General features: G+C 34.6%; 1 protein-coding gene and 2 pseudogenes across 1 annotated transcript; 2 read left to right on the top strand and 1 right to left on the bottom strand.

Moving 5' to 3' along the window:
- The first annotated feature begins 1,838 nt into the window (after positions 1–1,838).
- On the top strand, positions 1,839–6,636 carry LOC107898164 (60S ribosomal protein L38-like; annotated as a pseudogene).
- Positions 6,637–9,258: 2,622 nt separating this feature from the next.
- LOC107898165 (uncharacterized) lies at positions 9,259–11,828 on the top strand (annotated as a pseudogene).
- A 650-nt stretch (positions 11,829–12,478) lies between these two features.
- LOC107899226 (iron-sulfur assembly protein IscA-like 1, mitochondrial) lies at positions 12,479–14,141 on the bottom strand. Its single transcript, XM_016824877.2, has 3 exons — positions 13,874–14,141; positions 13,642–13,759; positions 12,479–12,847 (listed from the first exon to the last, which is right to left on the bottom strand). The coding sequence occupies exons 1-3, from the start codon at positions 14,064–14,066 to the stop codon at positions 12,745–12,747; spliced, it is 414 nt and encodes a 137-aa protein (XP_016680366.1). The 5' UTR covers positions 14,067–14,141; the 3' UTR covers positions 12,479–12,744.
- Between the last annotated feature and the right edge of the window lie 1,761 nt (positions 14,142–15,902).

Genomic DNA, 15,902 nt, shown 5'->3' with positions numbered 1-15,902 from the left:
GGCGTTGGAGAAGATGCATAGTGGGTGGGACGCTTCATAGAATGAAATGTGGCAGTGGTGTCAAGTGCTAGAGAGATACGTCCTAGGTTGCATAACAGACCTTCAAACGGAACATGCGTACTACAACGACCGATTGCTACGTGGATGCCAAGTGTTCAAACGTCTGTTTTGGACCTTTAAGTAATACCGAGACGCATTTCCATACTGCAAGCTATTGGTACAAATTGACGGTACCTTTATGTTTGGTAGATATACCCATAGGCTATTGGTAGCAGTGGCATAGGTTGGCAATGGGAGAATTCTTCCACTTGTGTTTGCAATAACACTGGGGGAGTCAGCTGATGATTGGGATTTCTTTCTATCTAGGTTAAGGAGGCATGTGTATCCCTAACCTGATATATGTGTTATTTTGGATCGAGGCACCGGCATACTAGCTGCAATTGATCGACAAGGAAGCTTATGGCAATGCACACACCATCGGTATTACCTAAGGCATGTTGCTTTCAATTACTACAGGCAATATCCATCTAACAGTGAAGACGACAAGTGACCAACATGGGTATTTGGTCTCTATTAATATAATTTCGTTTGTCATTTTATATTAATTCTAATTGAAATAGTGGTATGTAATATTCGCTATGAACTTATATTGGCAGGGTATGAAATAAATAAAAATCGTTTTCATGAGATGTTGGCAGTTTTGCGTTCAATTAACGGCGAAGGCGTGGACTACCTTTGTAACATACCTTTCGAACAGTGGGCACAAGCATACGACAGTGGCCTACGATATGGTCATATGACCTCAAACCTAACTGAATGCATAAATTCTGTTCTAAAAGGAACGTACCATCTATCGATAACATCGGTTGTGCGAGAGACATATTTTCGCTTGGCGACGCTATTTTCAAAGCGAACAGCGAGTTATACAGGCCAAATGCAGGGAGGTCATATATGGTGCACTAAGGTAGTGCAAGAAATTAACAAGGCCAAGGTGCGGGCGAACATCATGCACACAGTGTGTCACGATCGAGACAACTTATGGTTTAGCGTGATAGAGTTTGACAGACTGCACCAAGGTGTTAGTGGCGGGCAATATTGTGTACACTTGCGAAATAGGACTTGCGACTGTGGGATGTTTGACGCACTTCATTATCCATGCACTCATGTAATTACAGCTTGTCAGAATCTCCATCTAGATTCGATGAGCTATGTCGACGAAGTGTACAAATTAGAAAACATGTACAATGTCTGGAGATATGTATTCTCACCGGTCCTAGATGAATGTAAGTGGCCGTCTGTATCGCTTACTCCCTTTAAGTTGTTACTGGATAGAGAATTACGTCGCAAACCAAAGGGTCAACTTTGTTCGACTAGAATACGTAACAATATGGATATCCGAGAAATAGCCAGTCAACAGAAGTTATGTGGATGGTGTATGAACCCAGGCCATACAAGCCGATCATACCCAAATCGCAATAGTTGAACGTTATTGTAAAAAACTTTGTATTATTTATATTTTTAAATTAAAAATTGGTACAAATATTCAGAATATTGACTTATTTAAAAGAAAATCTATTTTATTAAAAATATTAAAGTAAATTACAATTACTTTATTCAAAATAATTTTTTATTTTATTAAATGAAATAATATAGAAATATTCAACATATTGCCTTATTTAAAAGAATTTCTATTATATTAAAAATGTATAAGTAAATTTCTATTAGTATATGAAATAATATAGAAGAATTTCTATTTTATTACATCAAATAATATAAAAATATTCAAAATGTTTGTACAAATAAAAATCAATCTCCGTCCCCACCGGATTCAGTGCCACATGGTGGTCGTCGACGGTTACGTGCTAGATTCCTCCTTTGTCCAGCTTCTGGTGGGGGTTATGGTTGCTCTGGCGGGGATTCTGGTTCCTCCGGTAGGGGATCTGGTTGTCAGTGTTGGGACGATGAGCCACCTTGATAGAATAGTGACTGTGGAGGTGTTTGAAACCCATACGGTGATGGGGTTTGGTAAAAAGAAGAGCTCCCCGACAGCCCCTCTTGCGATCCCTCGTGTGACGCTGGCTTATACATCGGCAGTCCACTTGGCGTAATCGAAAATGGAGATGAACTGGGCCATTGACTCTGACCTACCATAGGACTAGAAAAAGGAAACATATAAGGGTTAGGATACATAAAAGGGTTAGGATACGCACCTGGCATCATCTGAAAAGGCTGTGCCGTGGGTATCATCGGTTAAATTGCTAGGTCGGGTGACTGTGTCGGTGCTTTTGCTGGGCCTGGTGATTGTATGGGCGATGATGATGGGCCGGGTGAATGTCTGGGCCTCGTTGATGGGCTTGCGTCGTCGTCCCTTCTTATTGGATTTAAAGGGCCACATCATTCCCTTTGGACACGCAATTGCCGCTGTCTCTCCTCTGCCGACAGTAAATACGGCTTGCCATGAATCCTAAACTATGACATGTATTCTGGCACGCACGCTAACTCTGGAACGATGATCAGTTCCCGAGTTGGTATATAATCATACCGATCTTTCCACATTTGGATATAATATGACCAGAATCTCGGCCAATCCATATGCAATTACCGTAGGTCGATTTTGTGATGATCATCCAACACCTCAGGTGCTACAGAAATCGATTGTCGGAATCCAAGTTGCCGTAATACTCTGTTCGACTGGTGCATCTCCACAATCGCAAAGTTGACCAACGAGACTTTCACATGTCAAGCATTTAGATTTTGGAAGTACTCATCCGGAATTACTGCCTGAATTGCTGGATCCTTGTATGGTGTCCATTGAAACTATATAACCATGATGGAAATATTAGTTATATACTAAATACTAAATACCAATCGACTATCTCATGATGGAAATATCTATTTTACTTAATACTTACTTGTGCTTCCGACCGTATGTCTAATAGAAGCCGTATATCTTCAAGAGAGGTAGGTAATCAAGCATAACTTGTCGGATGGTTCCACCTAATTAAATAAATTTTTAGCATTTGATTATATTTTAAATCTACGTAATAATTGTAAAATCTAATATAAAATTTACCTCATTATGAATGAGAATGTATAAGGGGTGGTCCACTTGAGGACGTAAAAATAGAAAGCGAAACCGTGCCCATGACTGCAGTAGTGACAGACAACCTCCGATTTTTGCTTTATTCGGTTGCGTCGCCCCATACATCTCCCGGTACAATATTGCCAACACGGCAGACCCCCAACTAAATTCACCAGCTGCTCAAAAATCAACGAGTTTCAGCAACCATCTTAGATGTACGAGGTCCCGTGACAAGTCCGGCATCAGATAACCTCCAATTAACTGAAGAATGTATGCCCGAGCATATCAGATTCTTTCTAGTTCGGTTGAATCATCATCCGAATTCGGGAATGTGTCTCATAACCAGCCCATCTCGATCCGACCTCCGTTAATATTCTCCGAAATAGCGCCCAAAAGCTCATAGCATACCGCTCCCCAATCACCAGATTGAACAGACCCGGTGACTGCGTACCCGTCCTCCGGCAATCCCAATTGCAAATTGACATCTTCCAAAGTGATAGTGCACTCTCCACATGGAAGATGGAATGTGCGCGTCTCGGGTCTCCACCTCTCAATCAACGCACTGATAAGTTTCGGGTCCAGCTTGCATCATCGGTCTACCGTCGCCTTGTGTCAAAAACCCGCCTCCCACAGGTAATTCTCTACCAACGGTGATGGAGGACCATGCATATTACGAATATAACATTGTAATATCCGATCTACAGACTTTTATAACAAATAATAAAATAATAATTATTTAAAATTGCATAAATAAAGAAATCTTAAATAATATTTAAAAATTAACTTTAACACTTACCATTTTTATTTGTTCGACGGATATGTGCTTGTCGGTCATTGCTAAATTGGTACAAATTTTTACGATTTAAAAAAATTCAAAAAAATAAAATTTAAAACTTTTTTAAAAATAATTAAAAAAATTAAAGCTCTTTTAAATAGAAATTTGAGAGGAACTTGAGAGGAATTTGAGAGAATATTAGAGAGAAATTGAGAGAAAGGATTTAGTTGTGAAAAAAAATGAAAGGGGGTTTTTATATATATATATTTTTTACCACACCAACGGTCAAAAAAGTAGCCATTGCTACTGTTCACGCGCGGGCAAAACTCGTCCCCAAGGGAGCGCTTACGTGGCAGGAAAACGCGTCCTTAAGGGAGCGATTTCTGTCCACGTAGGCAAAACGCTTCCTCAGGGACACGTTTTCCTGCCACGTCCCCTGACATCGCTCTGATGTGGACGCGCTTTCGGGGAATTGGGCAATTCTAATAAATAATTATTTATCGGGCTCATTTCGGTAAATTTAAAAAAAAGGCTTTTATATATAATTTGTCCTAAATTGAAAGAAGGGAGAATATTAAAAAAATAAATTTATTTTAAATCAATAAAAAATAATATTTAATTTCAAAAAGTGATAAAGAATAAATCAAAAAAATGAATAGATTAAAAGATGAGGGATTACCTTTTATTATTTCAATCTTAGTCATACTTTTGAGAGCATGTTTGGTTGGGTGTATTGGATTAGCCAATACACCCCTAATCTGTGGCCCCACTAATTACCCTGTTTGGTTGATTGTATTGCCCTAATACGGGCCTATTACGCAGCGCACCGATTCCCCATTTTTCCTTATGCAGCGCCGATTTGTAATCCCTTCCAAAAGAAAGGATTACCTAATCGGTCCTCTTTTACCCTCCAACCCGTTGTAGCATCTTCTTCTTTTTTTCATTTTTCTTCCCATTTTCCTTCCAACCTTCTCCCTCCTTTTCATGCTTCTATCCTGACCAACCCTTTAACAAACCCTAACAACCTTCAACAAGGCCTTCAATTACGAATCGTATGAGGTAACAGAGTAACAGAGAGTAGCAGAAATGGTTCCTAAGTACGCTTTTCCCTTCTTCTATTCCTTTGATTTCAATTAAATTTCTTTATATATACCATGAATTTAATGATCTTTTCTTGAAATATTGTTTCTTTATTTTTATTTTTTTGGGGAAAAAATGGATTTGCCTTTCATTTCATTCCATTTCGGCCTGAAATCTGAAAATATGATTAATTTTTTGGTTTTTTAGGTTATATTTACATGTAATTTCAATGTTAACCAGTTTTGTGTTTAAATTTCGTCTTTGAAATGTTACACTTTCAATCGATCAACTGTACATAGGATTTGATTAATGAAGCTAATAGTTGTGAATTAACGAAAGGGAAAGGTTTTAATGCCTGCTGTAATTTGATTGATTGGAACACTATATGGTGTTTAAGGCAATCGATTATTTTCATTGTTAAAATATACCTCTGTTTGTCTGTTTTAGCTCATTGGATAGTAGCTCTATAAATAATTATTTTTGTTTTGTCGGCTATGTTGCTGCTGATGAATGTTGGATATGGGTTCGAGTTTTCTCATTTAAGTTTTACATAAATTTGGAGGTAATGTTAATTGGACTCAGGTGTTTTTGTAAGATATGTGTATGTATGCTTCATAAGTGTGTTCTTTTATGTATTTGGGAATCTTTGGAATATATTAATGTCATATCCATGCCCAAGAATCTGTTGAACCTTGCTTGAAATACAAGTTTCTGATACGGTTATTTTTGGAAAAATGAAGAGTACGAGAGCACCTTACAAGTTGGAAATGGGAAATTAACTGTGTTTGAAGATGGGAAAAAGTTGATAATTTTGCCCGTGTTTTTGCTGCATCATTTAATGATATTTTCAGTCTAAAACATCTGAATATGTTTAAAATGTGTGTGCGCTGTTCTCAGATCTTGAGTTGTAATTTGTGTTTTTACTTGCTCTGTGTGTTGCTGATTTGCTTATTTGCGAATAGTCGTCCTAATGCAATGTTATGTCTTTTCTTTTGGATTTGGCTTATGTTTGAAGGAATTGCACATATTTTTACTACATGTTACAACATTTTAATTCTAGAATATCTGATTATGATATCATTTGTTAAGAATGTGTATATTCTTTTAGTTTCAATCTGTATTTTCCTTGTTCATTGAGTTGCTTATTTACTTATTATGATCCTTATTTTGCGATTTTGGCTCTCACCGGCCTCTGTACTATAATTGATTTATGCCTTAACTATGATTTGACTTCCTGGGTTAAATGAATGTTTTCTGGGTTATGATTTACAGCCTAAGCAGATTCATGAGATCAAGGACTTCCTTCTGACTGCCAGAAGGAAAGATGCATGCTCTGTAAAGATCAAGAAGACAAAGATTTTGTCAAGTTCAAGGCCCGCTGCTCCAAGTACTTGTACACACTTTGCGTGTCGGATGCTGAGAAGGCTGACAAGTTGAAGCAGTCCCTTCCTCGAGGTACATCTATATAAATGATACAATAATCATTTTTCTTGTTTCGGTTCAACTAGCATCCTTATTTCAAATCAACAAATATATTATATAGAATTGTAGGTCCATAACAGGAACAAACCATTGTTCTCGTTGCTGCTGTACTAACAGAATTACAATCTGTCTTACTGTTCTTTCTTACCATGTAAATTACATCTCAAAGTTTCTTGGTCTTTGCTATGATGGTGGAGCCTTGTTTTTCTTCTTTTGTTTCAACCAGCATCCTTCTTTGAAATTGAGAAACATGCTATAGAATCATAAACCCATAGCAGAAATGAATCATTGTTTCCCACTGTTATCATACTGGTATCAATACAATCAACCCTTATCATTATACTTATTGGATGTTATTACAACTTACTGCACTAATTCTGAATAGATGTGTATTCTAATTTCAGTGAGATGAAGTGAGTCTTGACATGTATCCAAATGTTTCTATTTATGTATTCAAATGTTCAAACAGAAATATACACAAATGGATAAAATTCTTGGGCCATGTAGTAGAAGATTCTTTTAGAGTTGGGTCATACATAATGTCATCAAATTTTCACTGCATGGGAACCTATGTGCTAAAATTGGCCTTACCATATTTGCAGGAGCAAAACGTCTAGTTCCTGTGGGTCTTGGAGATGATGATCAATGCATTGAAGATGACTTTACTGCCTGGTAAAAGAACATCACCTCTGTTCGAATAAAAAGCTTTTTCATTCTTTTACATTTACCCTTTATTGAACCATGTTGCTCTTCTAGACGTGAATCAGTGTGGCCCGAGTTAGATCAGCTTCTGCGTGATGACGATGATGCAACAACTGTTTCTACCCCATACACTGCTGCTGTTTTGGAATACCGTGTTGTATTTTATGATCTTGCAAATGCACCTGTCAAGGATAAGAACTGGAACAATGCAAATGGCCACACTGTTTATGATGATCAACATCCATGCAGGTATACAGGAATAGTTTTTTCAGATATCCTGGTGGCCATTTTTTTAGTATTCTTCTTTGATGAAATCTAACTTGGTTTTTTGTTTCTAACTTGAAGGTCTAATGTGGCTGTGAGGAAGGAGCTTCATACTCCTGCATCTGATCGTTCTTGCATCCATCTTGAATTTGATATTACTGGCACTGGACTATCGTAAGTTACTACTTTCCTAAATATTCTGTTCTGTATTGCTAAGTTTTTTTCTCTTTTTCCAATTATGATGACCTCCTCTCCTCTCTTATCCTCATCTTAAAACTAGATGCTACATAATAGAGAACTTCACCAGCTCATACTTGTCTTCCTTTTCAGATATGAAACAGGTGATCATGTTGGCGTTTACTGCGAGAATCTAGACGAAGTTGTAGAGGAAGCATTGAGATTGTTGGGGCTATGCCCAGACACCTATTTCTCTGTTCATACCGATAAAGAGGATGGCACTTCGCTTTGTTGCAGCATTGCCAGTAAATTTGATGTTAGATCTAAAAGTTTTTAAATGCATGTTTATATATTTTGGAATTATGTTGCCACTGGAATCTTGTTTTTCTCCTATTGCCTATTGGGAACTGAGGCTTGTAATAGGGGGTTGACTTGTTTGTTTATGAGGATGGCTAGATCAAATGCTATATTTGGAAGTTGTTTTGCTGCTCAGGATGGCTTTTATTTTGCTGATAAATGGAGAAATCAGTTGAAGTATTTGAAGGATATAAGAAAAGAGCTTTACATTACTACTTGTTCAATATCATTAATATAGCATTTGGAAAAGCTTGCACGAAAACTAATTCGCAACCTTGATTTCAAAGTAATGTTGTATTTTATCACACTAAATTTATCTTTATTCCTTCTAAATATATGAATTATTTATATGTTAATTTATCTTATATATTATTTACTATTATTTTATTTATAATATTTTAATTGTATACTATAAATTATTAGCATTTTAATCGTATACTATAAATTCGTCGTTACTATATTTATCTCTATGCTATTAATTAGTCACGAAATATTAATTATACATCATATATTATTAAGGTTATAGTCACACGAGAGTTCATTGATTTTTGCTAGGTAAATACACATTCAAACTTTAGATTAAATTATATATTTTTATTAAATTATATTTAATAATAATTATTTTAAATTATATTTTATAGTATTATATATTATGATTTTATTAAATTCATATAAGAATATTTAATATTAAGAATTTTATTAAATTATATATTTTTATTAAATTATATTTAATAATAATTATTTTAAATTATATTATATAGTATTATATATTATGATTTTATTAAATTCATATAAGAATATTTAATATTAAGAATTTTATTAAATTATATATTTTTATTAAATTATATTTAATAATTATGTTAAATTATATTTTATAGTATTATATATTATGATTTTAGAAAATTCATATAAGAATATTTAATATTAAGAATTTTATTAAATTATATATTTTTATTAAATTATATTTAATAATAATTATGTTAAAATATATTTTATAGTATCATATATTATTATTTTAGTAAATTCAGATAAAAATATTGATTATTAAAAATTTTATTAAATTATATATTTTAATTAAAATATATTTAATAATAATTATGTTTAAATATGATTAAATTATTTATTATTGATAATAATAATCTTATTAAAATTTAAATAACAATAACAATAATCATTTACCAAAATAAATTTATGCTAAGGGTATTCTAGTCATTTTAGTTTTTTTCCATTATGCTATTACACCTCTATTCCATTCAACCAAACACAAGATTACTATTACGCCTATATTCCATTACATTCAACCAAACAGTTGATTTGCTATTTTATTCCATTACACCTCTAATCCAATAAAGCGAACCAAATGCCTGAGTTTTTGCTGTACCTTCATTCGATTAAATCTTCTCTTTTTTTTTAAATAGAATTTAAGAGAGATATCTGAAGTAATTTGGGGGAGTCTTCGTTTTACAGATTATTGGGTTTTGAGGGACGATGAGGGGGAAGTTAGAAGGAAGATATCAGCAGCGTCAGCCAGAGCTCACACCAGAAAATCTCATCAAAGCTCTTCTTTCAAGCTTTCTCCAGGTGTGTTTTACATTAGATTTATGTTTCATTTGATCCATTCAAATTTCAAGCTTTTCTGCTGGCGGATCATGATTTTTTTTTCTCATGGCGTATTTGGTTGATAAGCAGATATGAAAAGAACAACCTTTTGAATTCATTGTATTTGGTCACTGTTTCGAAAGGATAAGAACAGATTGTTCTTTTCATTTCTTGGTGACTTTGTTTTGATTGGCTTAGGACTTTATTCATTTAAACTTCCACTGATTTTATACCTCAAAAGTGGTAGCATTTTAGGTAATTGCTGTTGAATGAGTGTTTGTAATTGTTCTGTTATAAACAATAGAGACAGAAAGGTATTATCATGATTCAAAGTCTTGAACAATTAAGCACTTTCTGTGTGCAATTAAGTGGTAAAGTACTAATGGTTGAATGCAACTTCCTTGACAATAGGACACTGAATTCTCTTATTCCATAAATGGAGAATCGACATTGACATACTGCTACTTATCCTCTATTGTTTATTGCAGTTGTTAAACTCTGGTCCTTCTCAGTTGCTCAGTTATATGCTCTGAATTATTTACTCTCTGTGACACTTACCATGCAAGTTACTTTAACAACTAACAAGTCAAAATATTTACGTTACAAGGTAGAAATTTTCAGGTTTCTTCAAGAAAATAATAGCAGTCTTTTTTGTGGGGATTTTGGCATGGATTTACCTGGTGATCCAACCACCTCCCCCCAAGATGTGCGGCTCTCCGAATGGTCCCCCTGTGACAGCACCAAGAATAAGGCTTAAAGATGGAAGGCATTTAGCCTACAAAGAGCACGGTGTTCCGAGACATGTGGCCAGTATAAAATTATGTATGTGCATGGTTTCAGGTCCGGTAGGCATAATGTTGTTGTTGCAGCTACTCTATCTCCGGTATTTGTTAATTGGCTTACTTTTTATTTATATTTCTGTCTCTTGTCTATGTTTTATTGTTTAATATGTTAAAATTTTAGTGTTCCATGAACTTTTAGATGGTTTCTTTCAGGAAGTTATCGAAGAGTTAGGGGTCTACATTGTGTCTTTTGACAGACCAGGTTATGGAGAAAGTGCTCCGAATCCAAAGCAAACAGTAAAGAGCATGGCAATGGATATTGAAGAGCTTGCTGATCAGTTAGGACTAGGATCCAAATTCTATGTAATTGGCTATTCCATTGGACGGCAGGCAGTATGGAGTTGTCTCAAGTACATACCTAACAGGTAATTTTGCCCAAGCTAACCATGAGATGGTAAACTAGTGCATCTTGCAGTCACCTTATTGATGTTTTCCTCGTATCGACAATGTATTTGTGACTCCGAACAGGTTAGCCGGAGCAACACTATTAGCTCCAGCTGTTACTTATTGGTAGCCTAATTTTCCTGCAAATGTATTGAGTGAAGCCTTCAATCAGAAGTCAAGAAAAGACCAGTGGATTATTCGTGTTGCTCACTACACCCCTTGGCTTGTTTACTGGTGGAACACTCAAAAACTGTTCCCTGCTTCTTGTGTTTTAGCGAACAATTCTGACGGTTTGTCCAGTCAGGACAAAGAAATTACATCTAGAATTTATTCGAGAAAGGATTCCGTGGTTCGTATTTCTTAAAAGAGGTGCCTTCCTCGTTTTCACTTCCTTTTAGCAGTATGAATCGGCCAAAGGCCAGATTACAAGGTAATTGAACTTATGTGATTCACAGTGTTCTATGCTTTGTCCCTTGCAGTCACAACTAGTTACAGAGCAAGGAGAGTTCGAGTCCCTTCATCGAGATCTTATATAGTTACACACGGAGCATGGGAATTTGATCCTCTGGATCTGGGAAATCCATTTGCAAACAATGATGGTTTTGTACACCTTTGCAAACAATGATGGTTTTGTACACCTTTGGCATGGGGATGAGGATAAGATCGTGCCCATTACAATGAACCGCTACATTGCAGAACAACTTCCCTGGATTCGGTACCATGAAGTTTCAGGTGGTGGGCATTTCTTTCCTCTAGCTGATGGGATGTCCAATGCTATCATAAAGGCACATTTAGTTGGAGAAAAATATTGAGCAATGGGCTCTATCTATCTGTTCATCTCATGCCTTAAGAGCCTGAGATTTTGTAATTTAATCTCAAAATTGTAGCATTTGAGTATGCTATTTCCCCCCTGAGATTTGTTTTGGAAACTTGTTCGTTTTGACATTGAGTATGCCTAACAAGGATGTGGTATTTTCTGTCGATGGCATCAAAAGATGTAGGTTTGCAATGTTGAGAAGGCCAAATCCATCACGCATAAGTGTAACTGGGTCCATCATACTTAATTATTGTTATACTCTCAAAATAATATGTACCATAATCCAGTACTATTCATCAAGCCTCACGATTATTTCTCCTTCACAATCAATGTGTAATACGATAATCAACGCTGTGCAGTCTTCAACTTTCTTTTTCTTTTTATGAAAAATAAAATCCTCATTTCCAAAATGGTCCCAGAAACAAAATCCATTTCTTAATTTTAGTATCAAAATAAAATGAATATCTAAAAAGAAAAATGAACCAACGCGTAATACTTTTAATTTCAAAATATTATAACAGTAAAATGTATTTCATTTGTCGGTTATAATACCATATAAAGAATGACAAATAAAACCTAGAAAATCTGCACATATTTATAAACACATTTTAAAATACATAGTAAACAGATTTAAGAATTAATAAGAATGTCTCCCGTGTTTGTTCATATACTAGATTTAGCTTTTGTTTTCTACTATTTTCTTTTAACTCAAAAAATCTTATAAAATCATATAGTGATTACTACTTACATTATAATCATTCATACGATCAAAACAAGTGTTCCTAAAAGAACCTAAAGTATAGACAAAACCGTAGCACATACCATGATCCACAAACTATAATATCATAGTTATGGAAGCCCTCATGAAAGAACTAAAGTTCTATCATTTTCAAAGGGATTAACAGAATATCAACCAGTTAGATGCAATTCGACTTCGTTATTTCAAAATAACTTATGTAATGTAGTATGGTATAGACAAAACAATTAGAATACACCTAGCTAGCATCTGTGATACAGACATATGTGAACCTATACTAATACAATCAGTTGGCAGCAACTCCTATAAATGATATGGAAACATTTTTCCTTGTAGCTTATTTTGAGTGGTGAATTAGGAAAGCAAGCATCCTGGAATCATGAAGGTTAGTTAAAATCTTATCTTATTACAAGGGTGTTGAAATCCTCAATTACTACCCTGCTTAGCTGTGCTACCAGTTGTTGTCATGAAAGATTCGCCACATCCACATTGCCCTTTGGAGTTTGGGTTGATAAAAATAAACTCAGACCTGTGATGAAACGATGAAATACAAATTAGAACCAAAGAAAATAAAGATGCACCAGCTTCATAACAGGACGTGTATAAAATCAACAACAAATACAAGCCAGTTTCTGTAACACAAAGCATAACAGTTCATTTATATACATATCAAATATGTTTACGCCTTGCATGTTTCATAACTCCGTACATGCAACGTTCTTTTTTATCCAGTTAAAGAAGAGTACGAAATTATGCTTGAAGACACATGTGCACACTCGCACAAACACAGGACTCCGACAGACGGATCACCAAGTAAGGTAAATGTAAGAAAAATGTACAACAGATGGTCACTAAGCAGGAATGGGATGGTGGTAATGAGCAGCATTCTCTGTCTATAAAACCACTGTGAGCAACAATAAGAATGCTACAGTAAAGGTTAAAACGGGAACCAGTAAAGTGATCATAAGTCATACCACGCAGCCATGTTCAAAGAAATGATGACAAACAGATAAGAACCACAAAGGTGAAAATTGTTGAAATGGAAACGAAAAAACAAGACGTGAATGCACGACTGAAAACTAAATCGAATATATCTATGTAATGATTCAAGGTAGAAAAATAATTTCATTCCAGTTTCCACCTGGAAATACACAAACAGAAATAAATGGTTCTTTTTCCTGACTATTGATTGATCAAACGTAAGTGCTTTAAATCTCATTTATATTTTTCACCTTACTAATGACTACTAATTGATCATATAAGAACATAACTAATTATTATCAAATAAAAAAATGATACAATAAACATTAATTGTTATGATACCTGAGTTTATCATCTACAAAATCCATCTTGGTCCCAATCACATGCATCAAAGCTTTTGGATCAATTAGTATTTTAACGCCCTTGTCCTCAACTAATTCATCAAACTTTCCTTTCTCATCTATCAGTCAATTCCATAAAATAAAATAAAATAAAAAAATTAGTTCCCCACATCTTTATTCTTTTCAAAAATAAGAGAATAGATTTGATAGAAGGACGAGAATATGAGACGAACCGGCGTAATTGAGGGTGTAAGATAAACCGTTACATCCACGAGCCTTAACACCCAATCGAAGGAACGATCTTTGGCGCTGTTGAAGAAGGTGATGTATTCTGGATGCTGCTGCGTCGGTCAACGTCAGAACTTGCCGCCTCAAAGCCGGTTGCCCGATTTTCTCTGCGGCGGTCGCGAATAATCGAGAAGCCATGGATTTGTGAACAAATCTACGCGAGAGGCCATTATCATTTTTTTTTTATATTTAATTTTCTTTAAGACAAAGGGTAAATTTCACAAATAGTAACTCACTTATAAAATATTTTTATTTTAGGCACTAAAAATAAATAAAAAATTTATAACTTAAATATCTATATTACATAATTCAATCATTTAGCTGCCTACATTAAAACCACAAACGGTACGTGCTAGTTAAAAAAGTCAATATAACTTTTTACATATGATATCAATTTAGTTATAATTTTAAAAATTTACTCTTAAAATTTAAAAATATTCTCAATTTAATCCTAATTCTAACAAATTAAAAGAAATATATAAAAATACATCATTATTTTTACTAAGGAATTCATGCATTGGGTCGACTTTTTAGCTTTAGTGTCTACCAAGCAATGCCTTAGCTCATCCCTAACTATTTCAATACATGGATTAAATTAACCGAGTTTATCAATTCCCACAACCTATTATTCAATTTACATTCATGCTTTTTGTGTATCCATTTATCATGTGGTATGCTTAACACACTTTAACCTATTCACAGTGTAATAAATTGAACTAATTAGCCAAAAATTACACAACCTAGAATCAATCATTATCTTACTAAATTTATAATTTATACACACAATCCTATTTACATGCTCCTAGCCATTCACTTGTACTTTTACAAACTCGAGCACAAACAAAACACAATAACAAATTTAACTAAAAAAATACTAAGCAAATATTTAAAAATACCAAAAAATATTACATAAAAGTTTGAAAATTCTATGTCAACCCCACACTTTATTTGACACATTGTCCTTAATGTGGCCGAAAAATAATTAAAGAAAGAAATTACCCATTTTGGTGTGACAACTCCATGATGTTCACCAAGTGACCGTCCCCTTTCTTGTTTAGCTCCAAAATATAGTGTCGTCCAAAGCGTGAAGTTCCTACACAGAAATAAGAACTTTTTTAGCAATAAAAAGAATCTAGCGAAAACAAAAATAAAAAAAAATCCAAGTTTTAAAATTACAATCCCCAAAATATAAAAAAGAGTTCAAATTCAGTAGGAGTCTTGTTTGGATGCCTCTTCCTTTTCTTTCTTGGGATTTTCCTTCTCTTCTAGGTCCTTTTCGTTAATTTTACTGTTGCCAGGTCTCGAACTGTGTTTGAAGGATGGGAATTGTGGCATCCGCAGGCTGTGTCTCTGTGCGTAATTCTCGTAAATTGACCCTATCTCTTGTATCCATCGAATTATCCATTCTGAGTCAAGAATGTTACCTTCCTCTGAACTTTGTTGGGCTTAAAAATCCCTTTTTTGTTTGTGAAGTTCTACAAACTATCTTGTGCCGAACTCTCGTATCAGGTTCTTTGATGGCTACAAAAATAGTTCTAACCTTCCCATGGGAACTTCCTCTTGCTTGCATAAGGTTATCACAAGATGTGGGAAAAGTAGCCCTATTTTCTTCTTATGAACACAATGGATCATGCTTCGGTATATTAAAGTTCCAATACAAATTCTTTCCTTTTGCAAGATAGCATAAAGCATAGTGGCTACAAAAGTATTGATTTTAGACACATTTACCTCAGGATTTATACGAGTAAAAAAAATTGGAACCACATCTTGGCCATAAGGGATAGTCTAACATGTGGAAACGATATTGGAAACTCAATGTCTAGTTGACGTGTCCATTCACCTTTCTCGTTAGTTAAGTAGTATATGATGATGTCCATGTCTATGTTTTAGAAAAAAAATAAATTTGATTTTTGAAAAAAATAATACATGTAGAATGGAACATCATAATATCTACAAATTTCTGGGGGTGATACT

This window comes from Gossypium hirsutum, chromosome D04 (genome assembly GCF_007990345.1).
Source record: "Gossypium hirsutum isolate 1008001.06 chromosome D04, Gossypium_hirsutum_v2.1, whole genome shotgun sequence".
Classification (NCBI taxonomy): domain Eukaryota; kingdom Viridiplantae; phylum Streptophyta; class Magnoliopsida; order Malvales; family Malvaceae; genus Gossypium; species Gossypium hirsutum.
This window is presented reverse-complemented; position numbering and strand designations above follow the sequence as displayed.